This window comes from Nycticebus coucang, chromosome 1 (genome assembly GCF_027406575.1).
Source record: "Nycticebus coucang isolate mNycCou1 chromosome 1, mNycCou1.pri, whole genome shotgun sequence".
NCBI lineage: Eukaryota > Metazoa > Chordata > Mammalia > Primates > Lorisidae > Nycticebus > Nycticebus coucang.
This window is the reverse complement of record NC_069780.1, coordinates 96,342,287-96,359,886: the sequence shown is the minus strand read 5'-3', so window position 1 is coordinate 96,359,886 and position 17,600 is coordinate 96,342,287. Positions and strand designations below refer to the sequence as shown.

The following is a 17,600-nucleotide window of genomic DNA, read 5'->3' as shown; positions in this document are numbered from 1 at the left end:
TATCTTTTACATCATTGTGGAAGCTGGGTTTTATCCTTTAGTTTCTGAGTGTTTAGTTTGCTGGTGGTCCATTGTATGGTCAGTGTGTAGAATATGTCTAGGTATTTCCTGTAGAGCTGGTCTTATTGTGGCAAGCTTCCTTAATGTTTCCATATCAGCAAGAGATTTGATTTCTCCATCAATTTTAAAGCTTAGCACGATATGGAATTCTGGGCTAAAAATTGTTTTGTTTAAGTAGGTTAAAGGTAGATGACCATTCTCTTCTGGCTTGAAAAGTTTCATTGGAGAAGTTTGTTGTCACCCTGATGGATTTGCCCCTGTAGGTCAATTGGCACTTACTCTTGGAAGCTTGCAGAATTTTCTCTTTCACCTTGACTTTGGACAGGTTCATGACAATGTATCTTGGAGAAGCTCTGTTTGAGTTGAGATGACCTGGAGCTTGAAATCCCTCTGAAAGGAGTGTGTCAGAATCTTAGTGATACTTGGAAAATTTTCATTTATGATATCCTCTAGCAGGATATCATAAATGAAAATATCCTCTCCATTCCTCTGAGGCATTCCTCTTCCCCTTCTGGGATACCTATAATTCATATGCTTGAACACTTCGTGAAGTCCCATAATTCTCTCAGTGATCATTCTGCTTTCTCCCTCTTTTTATCTTTCTATTTAACTGTGTTAGCTCAAGAATTTTATCTTCTACCTCTGAGATTCTTTCTTCTGTATGGTTTAATGTTATTGATACTTTCTACTGCATCTTTAAGTTTCCCAATTGCTTCAATTCCTTAAGCTCCACTATATCCTTTCTATATTCTTCATATTGTTGATCTCTTATTTGATCTGTTTTGGATTTCCTTATGGGTATTTTCCACTTTCTTAGCAATTTCCTTCATTGTTTTTATCATCCATGTTTTAAATTCCCTTTCTGTCATATCTAACATATCTTTATAGGCAGAACCCTCTACAAAAGCTACCTCATGATCCCTTGGGGAAGTGTGCTCTGTTCTGTTTCTTCATGTTGCCAGGATTTTTCTACTGTTTCTTCCTCATGAGTGTTTAATGTCTCCTTGCCCTACTTTTTCATTTCACTTCCTCCTGCTCTTTAAGTTACCATGTCTCTGACCTAAGATGTTGAAGTGTCCTTTTGATATAGGACCAAAAAGAAGAGTGAAGAGCAAGAAGGGAGACAAGATTAAAAAAGAGAAAAGAAAAACGAAAGGGAAGAGTAAAAGGAAGATTGACAAAAAGAAGAAAAGAACAGAAAGAGAGAAACAGGAGTAATAGTGGTGTATAGTAGGGAACTTTGACCCACACCCACAAATCCCAACCTCTAGGGGGCTGGGTTGGGTAGTCCTTTGAGGTCAGGAGTTCTTTGCCAGCCTGAGCAGACACAAAACCCCACCTCCACTGAATAGAGAAGAAAAACAAAAATATTATAAATCAAAACAAAACAAAAAACCTTAAGGTAAAAATTGGGGGCAAAAAAAGAATAACAGGCAAAAACACTAGCAAAAATGAAGGCCTTATTATTAAAGAAGGAAACAATGAAAAAGTTAATTACAAGAGAAAAAAGAAGAAAAATCCACGGAGGAAAAAAGTTGAAAAGAAATTTTTTAAAGGGGGAAAAAAATCTCTCTCTCTCTGTATATATATATACCTTGCTGATAGATAGCCTGGGCAACAGGTGATCTTCTAGGGCAGCAGTTCTCAACCTGGGGTCACGACCCACAGGAACTGCATTAAAGGGCCAAGCATTAGGAAGGTTGAGAACCACTGTTCTAGGGTATGAGATGCTAATCACAACACTGATACGGTTGTATCAGATGGAAACTGGAGGCCTCTGTTTTGCTGAGGAGAGGTGGTACTTCTTTCCCTCAAATCCCACAGGATTGGGAGCCTGAAACTCTCTTCAGACTGCTTAATAGACACATCTCGACCTTTCCAAATCATGTCCCCTGGCTATACAGTGGCTTTCCTAGGAAAGCATGTGTCACTCAAATCTCCCCAGGAGTAGCTGCCCTGTTCTATCAGGTACACCAGAATTGGCCTCACACTAGGACCCTGAGGCCTGAGCCTGCAAAGCAGCCTTTCCACAATGGTTGTGCCTGGCCTGCAGCTGAACAATGAGAGCTCCACTCCATCAGTGGCTCAGTCCTGGCCCCTGGGTGCTGTTCAAAATAAATCACTCCTTGCTGGCCCAAGCTCTCCCAAGGTAACTCAATCAAGTGCCCAGGTGCAAAAACCCCCCCACAGGGCAGGCCTTCACTGTCTGTAAACTGTCACTGCCACCACATTGGCCAGCCTCTGCCAGGCATGCAGGTACTTGCCCTCGGGCAGTTGTCCACTGCTTCCGTTCTCCTGTTGGGGTCCTGAAGTCTCCTGCTGCCTCCCTGTGCCCCTAAAGGGATGTTTTTGGGCAGAGCCCACAAGCCAGAGGCCTGGAGTCTTTTCTCCCCAATCTCACCATGCATTGCTGCAAAGAAGCTGTCTCTAGTCTGCCAGTTTTTAAGTGGTGGACTGACTGTATTCCAGAAACCTTAAGAAAAGGGGTATGAACATTTGGTTTCTACCTCATCTGCTTGTAAATTACATGTTTGGGAACACAGTATGGATGTTCTTTAAAAAAATTAAATTATATAAAAACATTGTAAAAGACTTTTTTTTTGAGACAGAGTCTCATTCTATTGCCCTGTGTAGAGTGCTCTGGTGTCATAGCTCACAGCAACCTCAAACTTCTGGGCTCCAGCGATCTTCCTACTTTAGTCTCCTGAGTAGCTAGCATTACAGATGCCACCACGTCTGGCTAGTTTTTCTATTTTTAGTGGAGATGGGCTCTTGTCCAGGCTGGTTTCAAACTCCTGAGCTCAAGAGAGCCTCTCGCCTCAGCCTCCCAGGGTGCTGGGATTATAGGCATGAACCACCATGCCTAACTCCCTTTCATCTCTTGAAAATTAATCAATAAAATTAAAAAACAAAACAAAAACATGAATTTTGTATTCATGCTGTCAGACCCCACATTCAACAATAGGCAAAGAGAAAGCAGCAGGAATGTTTCCTAACCCAGACCTAGAAGACTATATGCCTATATGGCAAAACTCCATTCCCCTTAATTGGCCAGCTTTAAAATCAGAGCAATAGTATTTCCCAGGCTGAAACTAGAGAGACTCTTCAAAGAAAAGACCTACCAAAATCAACAAAGCAAGTTGACTGTCAGACCAGGTCACAGGAAGTCTAGCAGTTTACAAGTACCACTCATGGCTTCCAATGAGGTAGAGTGGTACCTACCACTACCAATGGCTTGCATGAGGTCAAGCAAGAGGAAAGCTTTCAAAGTGAAAATGAGACAGAGGCCTACAGGAAGCAATATTGGGGGGAGGAGGCAAGGAAACTCAGAGGAAAACAAGGCAAAATGGAAAGACTTTTTTTTTAAAAAAAACAAACTACCATTAGAAAAAAAGATACCAGGGAGCCAAGTGACAGGAGCAAATGACTAACTATATATTACATAAAAAGAACAAGAATCAGAATAAGACCAAACTCTTAAAAAGGATAGCAGTAACAAAAGTTTTAGCAGAAGGAATGAAAGATAAAAGTGGAATGAATCCTAGGAAGTGGCCAAAAAAACAAAGATGGACAATAGGAGTTCCATCAAAAAATGAGAGGATCAAGTTAGCAAGACAAAACAGCCCACAGTTATGAGTCTCAGAGAGAAATGAGAAATCAGAGGTGAAGAAATGATCAAATTAACCTAAGAACATTCCTCCAAATGTGGGTTTCCATAGTGAAAGCTAAGTAGCAATACAATGGGAAAAATCCACATCAAGATTCATTGCCAAGAAACCTTAGTGTTGAAGAAAAGGAAATGTCCCCCCAAAAAAATTTACAGAAGATTTTTGAGTGATATTAGGTCATAAATAATAACCAGGGAATATCAATGACATTGAACTTTCCAATAGCAATATTGGAAGCTAAAACAGTGAGTGGTTAATGACTTCAAAATCCTGAAATTTACCTATACCAAGTGTAAGTAAAATAAAGACTTTTTCAGTAACACAGTGACAAAACTTACTTCCTGTGCATTCTTTCTCAGAGAATGGGAAGACGGGATCTATGGAAACAAGTCAAGCCCAGAGAAGGGAGAATGTTCAGATGACAACAGAGAGGAGTCCCAGGACACCACTATGCAGACATTAAGGGGACCAGCACTACAGACTGGGCCACCAGAGTGAAGAGCTCCCTGAGGGGACTAGCCAAGGGGAAGAAAAGGAACCAACACATTTTCCAATAGTTGTGAACATGTCCTAATAGGGATTTGACATGAGAGGCCACACCCCGTCCGGGCCCTTACACTAGCCAGTCACTCAGCCTGAAACCCCGTGGTGGTCTCCCTCATCTACATGAGGATTTGACTCAGTGTTACTTTTCACGGAGGCCTCCTGGCCATCACACTCATTCCTTCCTAAATCACTTCTGTCTTAGTACTCTACACACTACTGCTATCTTATTCACTGATCATTTCCTCTGCCACCTGTACCCATCAAATGTAAGCTCCAAGGCGGCAGAGAATTTTTATGTCTGTGAGTGTAAAAGAACACATAGTAGGTGACAAAAAATATTTAATAAATGGATGAAAGTCATAAGCTTTAAAAAGTAAGTAAAATGTAAATCAAGGCAATTGTTTAAGAAAAAGAGAAAGTTGGGGCGGCGCCTGTGGCTCAGTGAGTAGGGCGCCAGCCCCATATGCCGAGGGTGGTGGGTTCAAACCCAGCCCCGGCCAAACTGAAACCAAAAAATAGCCGGGCGTTGTGGCGGGCGCCTGTAGTCCCAGCTGCTCGGGAGGCTGAGGCAAGAGAATCGCGTAAGCCCAAGAGTTAGAGGTTGCTGTGAGCCGTGTGACGCCACGGCACTCTACCCGAGGGCGGTACAGTGAGACTCTGTCTCTACAAAAAAAAAAAAAAAAAAAAAAAAGAAAAAGAGAAAGTTGCAAAGTAAACAGAAATTAGTGTCATACACTACTTCGCTTAGCAGTGAATACTTGCATAATCAAAATACTGGAAACATACATGGACTAATCTCAAAATCATGCTGTAACTCATGGTAGGATAAAAAGGGTGATTGATGAAGGTTTGTTAGGTTATGTGGTCTTCCTCCAAAATTATATGAAGTCAACAGGCAATATCTTAGTGACTAAGGAATATTAGTTTTCATATTTGAAAATATGAAAGAATGAGCAAAATAACTTAAAGAGTTAAGTGGGCATAGCAGAGTGCATGGGACTGCAGTGTTTTGCTATATGTATGAAACCATGTAAATGGATTATTTGATAAAGCACTACTCAAAGGGAAAAAGTGTCTTTCCAAAGTTCCAAAAAGCTTGATTCATTATAACTTATATCACAGTGTATAGTAAGTACTCAATAAATACACTGGACATATTGATAGATTTTTCATAAGAACCTGAGAAATACCTTCTGGATTTCACATTCTATCATATAGTATGTGTTCTTGAAATAAAATGCTTCCTAAGACTTTGTTTTTGACATCATTGATAAAGGTAAAAGACATAAAACATTTGAACTACAGACAATAAATATGTGCAGTAAGTTAAAAATGTATACAGAAAAATTTTCTTCAAGTTTTGGTTAAAAAATATTTATTATAAACACGTTACACTGTTTACCTTGGCACCTGTGGTTTCGAGCAGCATCAAGTAGCCATAGACTGCCACCTGGTGGCTATGCCTGCATGTACAGCCTGACTGGCACTTGGAAGAGGATGTTCACATTTAAGTCACTGTCCACTAAAAGGGAATGTATCTGTACCCATCCTTCCATCATCTCAATTCAGCAACAGGAGTATTGATACAGAGGAAAAATAAGCAGTAATTATTTTATTAATAATTTATTGTAAGAAAGACAAGCTAATGGTAGTTTGCAGTAAAAACCTTTACAAGACCATTGCATCACAAATATACAGACACTATAAAAACTGTGTCATGGTGGTTTTGGTACTAAACAGGAATGCAGAAGGTCCCCATTATGCTTTCCAATAATGAAAAATGTTTGTTATTCTAAAATACAGCAATCCATTTAAGACATGACCATGTGTAAGATCTTTCCTCATCCTATGTACATCTAGAAATGAATGACAATATTGAAATGTATTTATGAAAAGTCATACTTTGTGGGAAAAGACATACAGTGAAACCCTGGTTATATTAAAAAATCAGGGTGCTAGGTAATGGCACTAACACCACCAAAATTCCGTTGAAAACAAATGCACAAAATATCTTGAAAATGTAGCTAAAACAATGCAAAATCAAATCTGTACATAAATTTACAAAAAAAGAGGAAAATTAAAATAATCAAATCTATATAAATACATGAGTCATGCTAACGTGATGGTAGGATTGATTTTCGTTTCATTATTTTAATACAGACAAATGGAATTACCAAAAGATGTTCAGAAATGGCACAGCCGACAGAAACCTCACTCTGTTACAGGAGGTTAGGACACTGGAAATGGCTAACGTGTCAAGAGGCGTGGGAGCCACTGCAGCCATGCCCATTTTAGCTCACCACAAAAAAGCGCTTAAGCACTGCTACGAAGAACAATGCAGAAGATTATTCATATAATCTCCAGGTTTCTTAAAGTCCAGGCACTTGGGGGGAGGGAGTTGAGCATCAGACTTCCGTGTGCTGCTGGGAGTCCAGCGGAGGGACCGTCACCTCTTCAAAGTGGCCATCATCTCCACTCTCATAGTCACTCATCATGACCTCCGACTCCACTTCACAGCACGCTGACACATCAGAGCAGGAAGCTGTGGAAGTGTACACGGACATGGGCATGTTTTCTACAGTGGGGGCCTCGAAGTTTCTCTGGTACCCTGGAGGGTAAGGAGCATAGGGTTCTCTACAAGTACTGTTCTCACCAGTGCCTTTTTTGGGGGGTTCAGACATATCCATGGGGTAGAAATTGGGCAAATACTGATTCAAGTTGAACCTCTGACGGTTTCTTATTGAAGAACCCAAACTGCCTGTGGAAGGCATGTCTCTCGGGGGGTGTATGGATTCGAACTGATCACTGAATTCTGGAGGCAATGGTGGTAGCTCATCAGGCATAGGGAAGTCCTCCGGTGGTGGTGGGAAGTCACTTTCAATGTCATAACCTCCAGGATAATAGTCAGTATCGATGGCATTTGGATCTGCTGAGTACAAGGGTGTCTGCTCATCAATAACCTCATAAGTGGGGAACTCTTGTATATCTGGCAGAGGAACACTTGGCATCCAATCTGATGTATCCCAGTGATATCCTTGGTGGAAAAGAAAATAAGAGATTTCAATGTGTTTCCTCCTAAGCTTTTTGTGCCATGGAAAAAGAGTTAAATGTATCAAAAACACATAGATGCAAATCCATTTCTGCCTTCATTCAAAGTCAATCATTATGGGAATCCTTTGTCCTTGCTTTGAAACCATTCCCCCACCAGGCCAGCCATGTTTTTATGAACTAGAAGTCTCAAATGTGTACTTAGTGTTTTCTGTACACACCTAACATTCAAGGAAACAGTTCTAGCTGCAGCAAGATGCTGGTACCTATGTTTTATGCATCTTTCTACAATGATTCCAACCATCCTTTCAACTTTTCTTCTGTCATTTAGAACCCACTGTTCTGTATAAGGAAAAGCATTACTTCTGTCTTAGGACATTAGTAAAAAAGTTTTGTCTTTTCAGAAAGGAGGCGTCTCTGCCAAGTCAAATATCAAACATTACTTACTCTGTACTACTTGTCATGGAAAAAAAATAATATAACTTTTAAAAATAAAAATAATGGCCGGGCGCGGTGGCTCACGCCTGTAATCCCAGCACTGTCGGAGGCTGAGGCAGCGGGGTGCTTGCAGCCTGAGTCTGAGGTTGTGGTGAGCTACCACGCCCACTGCACTCTGCTCAGGGGCATAGGGTAGGACCCTGTCTCAACAAAAAAAAAAAAAAAAAAAAGTAAAGAAATAAAAAATAAGCAACGAAATAAAATAAAAAAGCCCCCCCAAAATAAAATAAAATAAAAATAATGAATGTAACCTTTAACATGCTAAAACTTAGATAATAAACCTCCTTTGTGTAACAATGTAACATGGTTAACATACTATTTCCATTATCCATAAGTAAAACAACAGATTACCTTAATATAGGTAACATAGGTACATACCAAAGCATGCCTCTAAATCAAGCAAAAAACAAGCACTGCAAGACACAACACAATCAATTTTTGTTACTTTCAAAAGTACTAGGGATCATTTAAAAAGCATTATTATTTAAAAAAAGCCCTTCCAATTTAGGAAGAGTTTTTTTTTCTCTTTAGGATTTTTTAAATCCTTTGACAGACAGGAAAAGGTTAGGCAGTGTGTGTTTAGAATGCGGTGCACAAACACAACTCTGTACTTATTTACTGCTGCAAACAAGTCAAGTCAGTCAGCACTGGGGCCACATCTTTACCAGTGGTCTTTAGTGAGTGTCAATGAATAACTGGCATGCATAAGTCACCTCTTTGTTTGCTGAGGTCAGGAGCGGCCACAGATTCTTTTGGTGGCAGAGTAGAAAGACAAGAAAACATTTATAATTAAAACAGACGGCTGAAAGGCAATAAAGAGAAGTACACAGTACAATGTAAACTGTTTTTCATAAAGGCCCAGTCAGCCATATACCGTGGCTTTAAGCCATTATCTATGAAAATTCCAAATGGCTGAGAAATTTATGTAGCACAAATAGAATGAGATATGGAAGTGGAGGAAAAAGATGGGTAATGATGAACTAGACAGAAAAATCAAAATAATCAGAAAAATCAAAATATTATTTTACTTTCTTTTCATTGTTTCTAACCATCTAAAGGTGAAAACAGAATTTTCTTAGGAATGATTAAAACCTACAGGCTCAAATAAAATGTAAAGTATCAGGTTACTGTAAAGTTATATAATGTATACATACTTTACACCACATTACAACCTTAGAAAGTAATTAAATTCAGAGAAATTCATGAATGAACTTATATACTTAAAGACAGACTAAAATTAAAAATCTCTCCAAACCTAATCCATTTTGAGTAAGATTTTATATTTACACTGCTAGTCTCTCCCTAAAGAGAACCCTAGCCACATTTACTCCTTCCCAATCTTTACACTCGCTCTTCACGGCCTTTCCCTCCTGTCTACACAGAGCTCTGGCAGAGTCAGACAAGTCGAGGTCCTGGGTGAGCTTCAGGTTTTCTTTTTGAAATGGGTGAGAAAATCCCTTGTTAAAAGGTACCATTTAATACTTGTGAAAGTAGAAATCGTGGTAGAAAGTCACTTCAGGTTGGTCACTGAAGTGACTTTCTAAACAAGGCTAAAGTTTTCCATGTACTCCATAATGTTCTTAAAGATGCAAGTAATAAATAATTTTGGAACCAGTAGTATTTGATTGATAGTTCTCTTCCAGAAATTTAAATGAAAAACTGAAGAGATTATAGTTGTTCCAAAAAATAAATAGGCCAAAAGCGGTGGCTCATGCCTATAATAGTAGCACTCTGGACAGCTGAGGTGGGTGAACTGCCTGAGCTGAGGAGTTTTAGATCAGCATGAGCAAAAGCAAGACCCCGTCTCTAAAACTAGCCACGCACTGTGGCAGGTGCCTGTAGTCCCAGCTACTTGGGAGGCTGAGGCAAAAGAATCACTTGAGCCCAAGAATTTGAGCTGTGAGCTATGATGCTACGGCACTCAACCCCAGAGTGACTGAGTGAGATACTGTCTTTAAATAAACAGACAAACCAGCATTCAGGTAACATATCTGTAGAACTTTTTAAAAGTCTATCAGAAAAGTAGTAGTTCCTGTAAAGAAAGAGAATCAAGAACTTCTGTTATTAAATAGGCACTTAGCAATTCTGTTTTTTTTTTTTGCATTTTTTGGCCAGGGCCAGTTTTGAACCCACCACCTCCGGTACTTGGGGCCGGCACTCCACTCCTTTGAGCCACAGGCACCGCCTGGCACTTGGCAATTCTGAACACTTAAATTGAATTTATACTTCTTGGATATGCCAAGTAATATTTTTCAAGGAAGGAAACTGCAGTAAGGAACTATTTAAATTCTGCTTCTTTAAACTCCAACAATATTTAAAATATTGGAAGGTCATGATGTTAAAACTAAAATTCTCTAGACAAAACACAGATTACTTTCTGATTCACCAAGTAAAAACACAGTACTTTTAAAGAAAATAAATGTTAAGCCTCATTGGTAACCATTAGCACTGGCACCAACCCTGGTCCATCATATCTGTATGAAAACTTCCCTTCTTCCACCTAAATCTTTTCGGTATGTATGTCCCAGCAAAAAGGATGCCCACACCTTTATGGTGGTAACATCCCTATTCCTTATGGTCTAGATAAGTAGCTCTTGAAATGTGAGTCCCTAGACCAGGAACATCAGAACTGGGAACTTGTTAACAATGAAATTCTCCAGGCCCAACCCATACCTATTTTTAAAAAGGCCTCTCGGTGATCTGACTTACATTATGGTTTGAAAAATACTAGCCTATGATTTTCATGTGCAATTACTCTATTTCCAGTGCACTAATAAAGGGCTAATTTAATTTAAAATAATTTGAGGGAGGTAGTCAACGTTCTTTCTTAAAATTTTGAGCAGATAAAGCTTCATATAATGAAAATGATTTTCATTAAACCTAAAGTGAAAAATACGTTCTTACCACGTTCCCCTATTTTTTTTTTTCTGACCATACTCCGGGAAAAACAAAGTGATGAGTCCATTATAGGTAATCATAAAAGCTTTATGGTATTCAGTCTTACTCCTGTTCATATGAACACTATTTCTTATATTAATAAAACTTTAGAGTAGTTACAATTAACTTCTTTAATTATATCACATAAAGATAAATTCTCAAGATTCTAGAGGTTACTTCTGATGTCTGTGTAAATCACTAGGAATGGGAAAAAGTAACAAAAAGACACGCACATAAAGAAATACTTTTGCAATGTTCTGGTGTTGTGAATATACACACCTGTATAAAATACAAGCACTCAATCCCCTTAAAACCACAAATTACTTTTATGACAGCATAACAAGCGTAAGCACAGGACTCCAGTGACACAGTCACTGTGAAGCACAGACACACAGCGCGTCATGGATGACTGTACCTTCTTCATTCACCATGTCAACTGCAGCATTGACAAGGTGTGTTACAGTCACTATGGAAGCTTGTAAAAAGGTACAAAAGATTTCAATTAGGAAAATCTTCAGTGAGAAAATAGTGCACAAAACAGAATTTCTTTATTTATACAATTTCTGCCTCATAACTTGAAAATGTGAAGTGAGAGCGTTCACACATTAGGAATGTGCACTCTCCCCTGCACTGTGAGAGTTACCTGTCTCAGAGACTTTTCTAATTTAGCTATGTATGTTATTATTAATCAAAGGAATAGAGTAAACATATTTTATTGGAAATAAGGGAAAAAATATAGGTATAAATTTTTTCACAATTACGATTATAGATTATGTCAGGTCAAAATAATTCTTATTTTATAAAATCTCATGGGCAAAAAAGTAAAATCCTTGGCAAGCCACTCTTCCTACTCCATCTAATGGACTCATACACTGTCCTCAGAAAAAGGAAATCTGAGTAGATACATACGTAATACAAATACAAAAATGTTTTTTCCCCTGTCCTATTGGCTCCCATTACAAATTTCATGTCTTTTTGCAAATGGACAGTTGATAACCACAGAAGTACAAAACATTTGGCTGTTTCCTGTGTAAATTTGTCATTTGGGTATCAGATGGTTTTAAACACTTATATATGCATGTGGTGGGCTGGGCAGAAGGATGGCCCTCAGAGATGTGCATGTGCTAATCCTGGTGACTATGTCACCACACATAGCAAAAGGGAGTTTGCTGATGTGATTAACTTAAGGACTTTGAATAGGGACCTTCCCAAATTATCAGGCTGACTTCAAAGGGGCGACTCTGTTCCAGCTACGGCGGCAGGGCACTAACATGACACAAGAATGGTGGGTGAAATGCACTGTTGCTATCTCAGAAGGTAGAAGCAGCCATGAGCCAAAGAATATGGGTTTCTCTAGAGACTGGGAAAGTAAGGGGAGGGGACAGATATTTCTCTAGAGCAGTGGTTCTCAACCTTCCTAATGCTGCAACCCTTTAATACAGTTCTTATGGTTTGGGACCCAGGTTGAGAATCACTGCTCTAAAGCTTCAAGAAGAGTGCAGCCCTACTGACACAGCTTGATTTTAAGCCAGAGAAACACACTTATAAAAAGATAAATCTGTGTTGTTTTATATCACAAAGTCTGTGGTAATGTTACAACAGCCTTAGCAAACTACCTGGTTTCCCCGAAAATAAGACATCTTCCAAAAATAAGACCTACTTACAGGAAAGATAAGACGTCCCCTGAAAGTTAAGACCTAGCGCATCTTTGGGAGCACACCTTAAAATAAGACACTGTCTTATTTTCGAGGAAACAGGGTAGTAATACAATTCAAGTACAGCCTCCCAACAGATTTTAATTTTAAGATTGACAGTGATTAATTATAATAAATACAATAAAAACAACCTTGTATATATGTTTTTTCCTCCCGCTGTATTATCTAGCAACTAATTTTCATAACTAATTTGACTGTAACTTATTATACAAGCACTAAGAAGTACTATTTAAAAGAATGATACTTCGAAAGAACTTGAAAAGAAAAAATACTGACAAAATTATGAAGTATGTTTATGAAGAACATTTAGGGGACAAAGCATAAATTATCACATAAACTGGCAATAGGAACTTCTTAGAATTAAAACTAAGGAAAGAAATAATTGTCTTCTTATTGGTTTAACAAGTAAAGCTACCTCCTTCAACTCCATTACTAACAAACACAAGTATACTTTGATACCACGTATAACATGCTTTAAATCAGAAAGGAATGAAATGCACTCATGACACCTTCACTTTGGCAAAGAACTGTGCCATGTAGAAGTATTATGGACTTACGAACTAGACACATGCAATGTATTATGGGCTGTATCACTCTGGACCAAATAATAATTAGAGGGTGATTTCTGTCTATCAATATTCAAAATGTGGAGTCTCATTACATTTTTCATGAAAGAAAAAAATTACCATTAAAACTTACTAGTTGTGAGATTCAAAAATTTCTGCTAGAAATTCACTTTATTGTGTTACTAAAGATTGACAATTTTCCCTATTGGTATGTGTTAATAAGGTGAAGCTAGTTATCAATGCAATTTACCCTGTGTATCATCAGACAAATGTAACTGAAGCCAAAGATCCCACTGTCAAACCTTCTTCATTAGAAATATAATCCAACTTACTAGCAATCTCTTACACTGTGTTCTCTCGGTCAGTACGCTCTGATCCAAATGGGAGCTGGGGCCGCGTGGGGTTGGGGGAAGAGACAAATAACACCTTGTAATACCAGAGGTGCTACTGAGATTGAACATTTCAGACTATCACATCTCTCCTTAGAGCGTTGTGTGAGTGTGTGTATCGTGTGGTTAAGGAAGTTGGTACAAGGATTTTTGAAAATCCTACAGAACTTCTACAACATTTACTATTGTGCTAAAAATAGTCAATATAAGACCAGTCAATCAGATGGAAATTACCTGTCAATCAGCTATATGTTCTTCCCTAGTACTGACAACTGCTACAATTCAAAGCACCTATTAAGATATTTTTCCCAGCAGATGTTCATGCAAGTAAATATAAGGTACTATTTAAAAGTGGTCTAGGTGAAGTGTGAAAATATGTGGAGACTTAGTAAGTGCAAGTGCACTGACCTAGAGCACCTACAATATAACCCTGTGAGCAGCTCTGTGCACCAGGAGCAAGGGGACCACCACATTTCAGTACCTATTGACTCACCATTGTCATCACATGATTCTGACTGGAAGGAACTGAGGGACTGCACTTCAGACAGGCTTTCCCGGGCACTGTATGGCTGAGAAGGCTTTTCCTCTAGAGGCTTCTTGGAAAGACAGGGATCAAGATCCACCACTTTAGCTAAAAGTAAAAGATGACAGGCAAACAGTAAATTCTGTGAGGGCCAAGACTATTCCATTTACTGCTATGTTCTGAGATTTTAATAAAGACAGAAAAAGAGAAACACCTTAAAAACAAAAAACCAATATCCCCCACCAAAATAACTCCCTACGTATATTCTTGGAGAGTCACAGAAGTTCCCCATAAACATGCCTATGGATATCTTTAGATAGTAAAGGGCATCAAAGTTTTGTTTTAAACTGGCATATACAGTTTTATTTTTTGAAAAGCATCAAATCCATAAAATTCATGTGCAATTTACTATGTTAAACTACTTTAAATTGCGCATGAACTTTATTCCACCTTGTATAGGATAGGCCACTGACAGAAACATCTTCATTTCCTCTGAGCATATTTAAAAAAAAAATCCTAGCATGAAAACACCACCTGGCCAATTATTATTATTATTTATTATATAAGTTCCAAAAATTATAGTCAAGAGGCTGTATCAATTATGAAATGAAATGGTCTCTCCAGAATATTAACTGAAACATGACTAGATTTGATTCTTTAATGAAAATAACATCATAGCCATGCAAAAAAGTTGCAAATCACAATAGGGATTTCATATATCAAGCCTGTTTATCTCTAACAAAGACTCCACATTTTGACTTGAACCCCCAGGAGCTTTGGCAGAAGTCAGCACTTCATGTTTATCTCAGTGAGATCAGAATGTTGCTCTTACTATCATAGTCAAAATCCCAGTTAGGCTTCTGTATGGAGTCAGAGTCAGAAGGGGAGTTTGAAGGAGGTGGGGGAGGCAGGTTCGGGGCCACACTGCAGACAGCCACTGCTTTTCGGTGTCCATGCACAGACTCAGGGTTAAAGGTGCTGAATTCGGGATGCTCTGGAATAGCAGATCCTTCAAAAGAATTTCGGTCAAGATTATTTCTAGAGTCACTTGGGATGCTTGGAGTATAAGAAATAGGACGGACAGGAACCTGGGGTGGTATGTCAGAGTAAATGTTCTTATTTAATTTTGAATCAAAATACGGTCTTTGCAAGAAAGCTGCGGTTGGTCCTAAGTGTTTGTTTTCAGGTTCAGCGTGGTGTTTCTTCTTTCGACTAATCATCTTGCGGCAGAGGACAAACATTACCACCAGTATAAATATCCCTGTTATAAAAATGATAATTCCTATTCCTTCCGCCAATCCAATGTTCCATGGGGTGGACACGTATTGGTTGGGCGCAGCGTCCTCACAGTGTCTCCCTCTGTACTCGTGGCTGCAGTTGCAGTGATAGGAGCCATGTGTATTCTCACAGGGGGCCCCATTACGGCAGGGGTTTCCAGCACACTCGTCAATGTCACTCTGACACCTGCCAAGAAAGCCAAGAGTGAGGAGAGACCTTTGCTACAAACATCAGAATATGCTGGGCCTATAATCCATAGAGACTAAACACCTCCATGACAAGCTATGCCAAAACCAAAACCATACAAAATGACTAAACGCTGTAATATCAACAATAAGGAACGACAATAGAAAATCTTTTGTGGAGTAATTAATCACTTGATCATGTACTTTCAACATATATTTAGGAGACAAACATATCAAGCCAATACATCGCTATCATTTTTCTAGAACTGAACAAACCATTAAACATCAGTTTGTTTCTAAAAGAGTTTACTGCAGATTCTTCCAATAGGCTGGACGAGATTTCTAAGAAAATGTTCCTGTTTAGGAACATGACAGTTCCATAACACACGCACAAAAGGACAGAAAACTCTATTTTTCATTTTAAAATGTTATTCTCTGTTGAAGTCCTTCCTAAGCTCCTCACCTTTCCAGACTGCTTCCCAAGCACAGCCCTTCCTCTGTCTAAGCAGGGTCTTATTTTTCTACCTGTTCAGAGCTACATGCTACTTCTCAAATCCTTCCTTCTTTTCCTTAATAAAATTTACCTGCTTGCCATCTCTCATACTCATCTGATATGAAAATTCTGGTTACCAATACATTTTTGTCAAATATACTGCGAGTATCCACTGATTAGGATTAGAAAAGTCAACTTATGAACTAAGATGGTATGACTGATAGCAAAATTCTGAGTTACACCACTACCAGAGCAAAGCTACAGGGAATATCTGGTTACCACAGGCCTTTAAAGTGCTGCACTAGGCCCAGATATCATGTGCTGAGAAATGTTTTTAAATGGTGAGAATCTAAAGTAAAATGGCATCTAGAACTAAATGTCTCATCCAGCGATTTCAAGGTATAAAATAGGCACCTCCACTCTTTATTTTCTTTACCTGGAAAATAATAACCACCTCTTAAGATCATGGTAAGAACCACCAAAGATAATGAGAGAATTCAGAAAGATTTTTCTGAATTCATAACTTTGGTTATGACATATTATGAAAAAGTCATTATCATCACTCTTCAAGGCAAGTAAGTACAGCCACACAAGTGTCTGCTTTTAAAACATCTTTATCCCACTTATTCCACAAGCATTTGCTGTATGCAAGAACTCATATATTCCTTGTTTATGAATATTTCTAAAGTACAGAAGATATTTCAAGTACTATATATTAGATTTTTCTGCTTGATATTTTCTTTTATTTTAAAGAGGGAGATAAATTATATAAAAAGGCAATGAGGATTATTAAATTTTATAGTAATGTTGTCCAAAATAAAGAAGTACTCTTGTGTCTGCTAATCAATATGACACTGCAGAAAGGTATAAACTTAAATCTTAAAAGAAACCATTTACCTTTCTCCTCTAAAACCTGAATCACACTGACAAACAGCACCATCCAAACTGTCAAAACATGTTCCACCATTTTTACAGGGCTCATCCTTGCAGTATGGACTAAGCTGGCACCTGAAGAATAAGAAAAAATAAGCATAAACCTCATGATTCTATTGCAATTCACAAAGCAAAACAAAAACCATTAACAAAAGAATGTAGAGACTTTTTACATGCCCTGTTTAAAATAATTCCATACTATAATTAATTGCTAAAGTTAAGCAAAATACACATACCTCTGGCCAGTATATAGTCCTCTACACTGGCAGACAAAGTCTCCATTATCTATAATGCATGTCCCACCATAGAGGCACGGATTGGAGGCACATGGGTTGACGCTCATCTCACAGTATATCCCTATATACAAGGCACTGCATTTGCAGTAATAATCTAAATGGGCAAGAAGGAATTAAAAAGCCTTATCACTCATTAACTCAAAAACAACTTGTGTTATATAGGTTTTTAACCTTTAAATTTAAATGAAGATTTAAATCTCCAGGGTCTGTAGAAATTAGTATAATCCCCATTCTCACATGGTAGAAAGCTGTCTGTATCAATAAGCCTTCCACTGCTGGTATAACACAAAGCACAGAGAACAGAGGAGAGAACTCACTGAGCTTTAGTTCAACAGTCTGTGTAAGATCATCAGGTCAAGCAGAGGCAGGAAAGACAACTCTGCCTGAGGGACCAACCACAGAGATAACACGGTACTTACATCCCAAGTTACCTATATTTCACAGGCATTGGATGATTAAATGAGA

At 38.5% G+C, this 17,600-nt stretch overlaps 1 protein-coding gene across 2 annotated transcripts in view; it reads right to left on the bottom strand.

Annotated features, from left to right (window-relative positions):
- Positions 1–5,881: 5,881 nt before the first annotated feature.
- The window catches only part of FAT1 (FAT atypical cadherin 1), a 120,277-nt gene continuing 108,558 nt past the window's right edge, over positions 5,882–17,600 (bottom strand). Inside the window, exons 23-29 of one of the 2 annotated variants that reach the window (XM_053584053.1) lie at positions 17,076–17,229; positions 16,804–16,914; positions 14,783–15,414; positions 13,921–14,058; positions 11,173–11,232; positions 8,534–8,569; positions 5,882–7,308 (exon numbers count right to left, since the gene is read on the bottom strand). In XM_053584053.1, the coding sequence (XP_053440028.1) occupies positions 6,680–7,308; positions 8,534–8,569; positions 11,173–11,232; positions 13,921–14,058; positions 14,783–15,414; positions 16,804–16,914; positions 17,076–17,229 (1,760 nt within the window). In that variant the 3' untranslated portion in view covers positions 5,882–6,679. The remainder of the gene's footprint in view (positions 7,309–8,533; positions 8,570–11,172; positions 11,233–13,920; positions 14,059–14,782; positions 15,415–16,803; positions 16,915–17,075; positions 17,230–17,600) is intronic. The other variant, XM_053584062.1, reaches the window with a different exon arrangement.